General features: G+C 37.6%; 1 protein-coding gene across 1 annotated transcript; it reads right to left on the bottom strand.

Annotated features, from left to right (window-relative positions):
* Positions 1–1756: 1756 nt before the first annotated feature.
* On the bottom strand, positions 1757–5165 carry LOC149175975 (reticulon-like protein B23). The gene is made up of 4 exons (XM_089419814.1): positions 4695–5165; positions 3318–3459; positions 2605–2674; positions 1757–2482 (listed from the first exon to the last, which is right to left on the bottom strand). Exons 1-4 carry the CDS (start codon positions 4880–4882, stop codon positions 2364–2366), a joined length of 519 nt encoding a protein of 172 aa, XP_089275940.1. The 5' UTR covers positions 4883–5165; the 3' UTR covers positions 1757–2363.
* Between the last annotated feature and the right edge of the window lie 293 nt (positions 5166–5458).

The raw sequence follows: 5458 nt of genomic DNA, 5'->3' as shown, positions 1-5458 counted from the left end.
CCACTACCAAACCTTTGTTAAAGGTTCTTCAGTTGGCTGATGGAGACAAGCCCACAATGGGTTACTTGTATGAGGCCATGGATAGGGCCAAAAAAGTCATCCATAACTATTATGAGGATAAGGGGGGCAATGGGTTTGAAAGTGACTATTGATATGGAGAGAGATTAATGAGGGATGGAACAATACACTCCATCGCCCCATTCATGCTATATGAATCTACCTCAACCTTGCATTTTCTCACTCCTGTGGTTTCAAATTTGATCTCGAGGTGATGGATGGATTCCTCACCTGTGTCTAGAGGATTGTGCCATCTTCACAAAAACATGCAAAGATTTATAGAGAAATGGAGATATATAGGTTGGTAGGTGAAACATTTGGCTTTGACATGGCTATCCAAAAATAGTAAGACCAAGATACAAAGTAATATTTTGTTTCAAATTTCATTGTCTCTTCATAGCTTGTTTCAACTTTCAACTTTCAAATTTCAATGTTTATTCTTATGTTTGTCTTATTTGTTGCAGATGCTTGGTGGACAAGCTATGGTGCAAGAGTACTCAATCTTCAAAAACTTTCCATTCAAGTGCAACATATAACTCCTCTAGATGCAAGTGCAATTAGAGTCTATTTGAAAAAAAATACACACCAAGAAGCGCATCAGGTTAAAAAAATTCAAATTAAATTTTGAATTCATTACAAATTATAGCTTATGATTTTATGCCACATTTCTCTCTAATTATAGTATGTACTATAATTATGAATTTATAATTTATGACCCTCATACAACTTGGAGTCCCATTGCTTGAATGACATGGCTTACATCTACTACAATCTTCCAGTGAGGCAAATTTAGAAAAGAACTGACGTGGACACCATCTCATTGGATGGGATTGACACCATTGTTGCATGGAGCATTGAGACCAAGAGGCTTGTCATGGAATCGGTCCTTAATTGTTTAGAGGAGGCACCAGAGGAGGTAGTAGGAGAGAGAGAGGTAGAGGAGAAGATGACACCACCACCTTCACAGACTCAGAGAGAGAGAGTTAAACTTAGCAGCATGGGTACCAGTAGAGGACATCAAAGTCTATCTCTTACTTCTTCTAGAGGACATCAAAGTCCAGTGCAACCCTAGGGCCTTTTCCCTCTACAGGAAAAGCCATTACCTTTGCCTATAAAAGGGGCAGAGGAAATGACACTAGTATATGTATCTAATTTCATTGTAGATGACTCGTGATGATGAGATACATTTATTATATTTTTTTGTTGATATTTTGATGTGTGATATAGCACTCCACATCTTATACATCTTATATATTAGTCTTATTTTCATATCTATGCAGCAATGCATTTGTTTGGTGTTGTTGTTGCTTTAGATATTAAAAGAATTGCAAAAAATGAATATTTTTGTATTTTTCTAATTTCACTGATTTTTACCTCCTTTTTTTGCTTTTTCAGACCCTTGCCCATTTTTTGTGATGCCAATGTCAGCAACACTGGTTTCTGGCAATGCCCACTCCCAAAGTCTTATGAAACATAGATGAAATAAATAAACATCTATGTGCATGTCCGCATACATGATGCACATGAAGATATTAGGCATTTGAACCAAAAAGTTATAAAAAAAAAGTAAAACCCAAAATCAAACTGCTAAAAACAGGACCTGATGAGTTTGAATGCAAAATGTGATTCATAACACATGCATTACAACGTTCTTGTACAACTGCAACAACAGGCCCGTTCATTTGTACAAGACAAAATATTAAAATGTGAAATAACATTTCCCCATTTAAGTTCAACTATTTTCCCAATGCAACAATTCTAAAACAACTAAACTGTTAAAATATGGCAACATTTTCAGACTTTCCATTTGCCATAAATGAGGCTTACAAATTTTTAGCTATGTAGGGACACTCAACGTTACCTTTTGCTCCTCTTATACAACTGCCATCAGACTGCAGACAGGTTTGTTACAGAATCAGCAAGTTTACAACGAATCTGCTAGCCAAATAATCCTCAATGAGATATTTTTCCTTGTGAATTTTACATACATCTTATGGATGACAGTTGACTGTCCCCAACTACCAAGTAAAACAATTTCAAGCCAGGCTTGTTGCATTGCACATATAAACTCCGCATACTAGTCCAATTTAAGGATCAGATAATCTGACAATCATCTTAAGTACATTGAACAGAAGAGCAGGATAGCACAGATGTTCTAAACCTGTCTTGGCATCTAACTGAAAGGCTGTGATAAATTTCTAAATGGATGTACATCCCCACTATCAATGTAGGGTTTCATGCTGTTTCAAAAAAATGAGTTGGTGACTGTTGCAACAAATTGTATGTGTAGACCCAATTAATCAAGCTCAACTTTCTTGCCCTCCAACCTTTGTTCCATCTCTTTTCTTGTTGAGAAATTGAGACTGACGCGCTGATTCAGGTGACAAATTTGAAGTGCAGAAGATCAATGAAACAAACCATAATGCTGTTCAAATAGACAGAACAACATTAGTTTGTCACTTGTAACATGACACACTTTTTTCATTGTCAAATCTCCACTTTTAAAGAAAACTACAAAAGTCAACTATACGAAATTTAATTATGTACCTGCATATGCAACTGTAGCACCCGATGCCACTCTTCCTAGCGCAGACAAAAGATACAGAACAAAAACTACCTGCAAAGCGCATGTTGGATGCTGTGTTATGGTAAAAAAAGGAAAGGAAACAAAACAAGCTCAATATCTTGTTTAATTAAAGCCCCTTCAGATGGACTCAGCCACAGTATACAATTACAGTTATATGTAGCTAATGCATTCATGCTGTTTTGTTGGCACAAGTCTTATAATCCCTGGTTGACAAATAACCTGGATCTTTGATATCAATTAAGGCCTTAAGAGGTGTGCTTCTCTAAGCAAGGAAATCCTTATTAAGTTAGATTTTATTTTTGAGCTGCCAAAGCTCAGGGCTATAACTCCATGCTTATTATACACCCACATTCTCATTGTGGTTTGGGAACCACTTGCAACTTTTTTTATCATCATGGTCTATCCACTCATGATTTTTCTTATAGCAATCCCACTGGCCAAGGGAACTCTCTGAACAAACTCCCCCTAAAAGAATTACAGCTAAACAATAAAGGACAAATAGTTCACAAACCATGGAGAGAGGGTAGGCCCTAACCATGTGAGCAGATTGTACGATAATTCCAAAAAAATTTAGTGACATGTGATGCAAAAACAGTGAAACTAAATATGCCCTGCCTAACTGCAACATCTAATCAGTATTAAAGTCTCTCAAACACTAGAAAGATGCCCTTACCTTGAGAAAGAGTTTCTTGTCATGACCACTTGCAGCTACTCTGAGAACAGATTCTGCAGCACCAATAGTGTTGGCCATGCACGCAGCAATTTTATTTGCAGTTTCCTGTGAAATTTGCCATTCCAACGGATCCACAGGTACACTGCAGTAACACATAACATGAAATTTCAGGGGAAAACTAAATGCGATGAACCATAAACCATAAAACTTCATTAGACACTGATCGTTACGTCTCTTGGGGACAATTTGACAAGAAACTGCACATCCTTGTCAGTGGAGAAAATAACAAACAAGCACACATAAAAGAGGTAAATATCAGATTGAGTAATTCAAAAAAATCACATTCCTGCCCCCATATGAGAGACGAGGGTACTATACGTGCTTAAACTGGGTCGTCTCAGCCTGTCCAACAAATGTTAAAAGATAATAAAATCTTAACAACCCTCCTCAAGGCCAACTTCACACCGCATGAGACAGTAACAAATTAGCTGCCATAGCCCACATTATTACAAATTGGACAATATTTATTGGTATATACATCAAAATATAGCTAAATAGGACATTATATGACAGAGCCCCATTTTTGCTATATTGTGGGGTCTCCAATTTTCGCATTGGGACTCATGTTGAACACAGATAGATAATGACCCCATGGGCCACGAACTCATGATCTCTTCAAGCTTATGCTGTGTGCAAGATTGAAGTAAAATGACATTGTAGGTCTTGAGATTAAGACCTATTAGATCAAACGACTGCATAGATTTGGCATCACCACCTATTATGCCTTGCATTGCAGATGAAATAAACTCACTTCACCTCGAAAAGAGGAGTGCGTTATAGAGTCCATATGGATGTGGGGGCGATCCCTCAACTCTTCGTCCGTGTTGATGTGTGTAAAAGTAAATTTAATCTTAAATGGTAGCCGAATGAGTTCAATATGATCAAGCACAGACCCGTGGAACCAGCATCTGATGTGCATATCGAGGCTGTGAAGTTTCAGGATGCATCTTTCGACTTCACAAGTTAGCACAAAAGGCTAACATATCAAATATTGACCACCTAGAAGTGCGTATCAGACCGAGGATCAGATGGGTTTCTGCTAGTGGTAATTCAGCCATGATCACGTCTTTGCACATGCAGCCCAGAAATACCAATTGATAATTGGAATTCAAAATCATGAGCCGTTGGTAACAGTTAACTCAACCAAGAAAGGGAATGAGCCCAATTTGAGCAACAAAAAAGTACAATGCACCCAATTCACAAAACAAAAAACAAAGATATGGGTATTCTACAAAAACCAAAAAATGCAGAAACAGACTCGTGGGTTTAAAAAATATACAGATAAACAGGGAAGTGTGTATTATTGATTATACTTACGAGACATTCATCTGGCGGAAAAGCATCCCCAACACTGCAAAGGAGCACAGGAGGACTATGAGAACATCGCAGAGGAGAGACACCATACTTGCATTGCATATTGCACAGTGATAATATACTAGGCTTCCGCATATCAAAATGACCAGAGGCATTCCTGGTTTCCTCAGCACTGTCATTTTTAATTCCATTTGCACACGATCTCTACGAATCAAACTAAAACTTTTCTTCCGATTGCTCAATTGTTTGGATGTGGGTAGTATTGCGTACTAAGGTCTACCGTCTTTAAATATTATCTTGGCTATCTGGAGAAGGAATATCTGCTCAATTATTCTAAACACTTCCATGCTGGCCTTTTGCAGAGTGCCACACCACCGGCTTTGGATGCTTCAATAATTTGTGGCACCGTATAATTAAGATATGAGGGAGGCGATGCTGGATTCCCAGAGGGTTAACCTATTAAAGAGATCCTTGGTCAACAACTGCCGATGGAAACGTACTTTAATGCAAATATTAAAGTTATTGCTTACTAAATTAAGCGCACGCTTACCTGGATTATCCTTGGCCTGCAAGTAAGTACTATTTTAATAGTTAATGGCCTGCTAAATTAAGTCCATGCTTACTTGAATTATCCATGGCGTGGCGTTATGTGGACGCGCTTAATTTGATGGAGGTTTAGGATAATGTTTAATGCATTTTTTGTGTATTTATTTTGGGTCAAGTTTCCTTTATTTTTTTGGTTTATGTTTTCTTTTCTAGATAATGAT

This window comes from Pinus tabuliformis, chromosome 4_1 (assembly GCF_031772625.1).
Source record: "Pinus tabuliformis cultivar Carrire ecotype Pingquan chromosome 4_1, CPIR1, whole genome shotgun sequence".
NCBI classification, from domain to species: domain Eukaryota; kingdom Viridiplantae; phylum Streptophyta; class Pinopsida; order Pinales; family Pinaceae; genus Pinus; species Pinus tabuliformis.
This window is presented reverse-complemented; position numbering and strand designations above follow the sequence as displayed.

What these genes read in the sequence shown, in the direction of transcription:
- LOC149175975 (XM_089419814.1), bottom strand. Translation starts at nt 4,882, where the DNA reads ATGGAATTAAAAATGACAGTGCTGAGGAAACCAGGAATGCCTCTGGTC. An exon ending in TTCCGCCAGATGAATGTCTC is followed by an intron (nt 3,460 to 4,694) that starts GTAAGTATAATC and finishes GTGTTACTGCAG; the next exon opens with TGTACCTGTGGATCCGTTGG. An exon ending in TGCTACAGTTGCATATGCAG is followed by an intron (nt 2,483 to 2,604) that starts GTACATAATTAA and finishes CTATTTGAACAG; the next exon opens with CATTATGGTTTGTTTCATTG.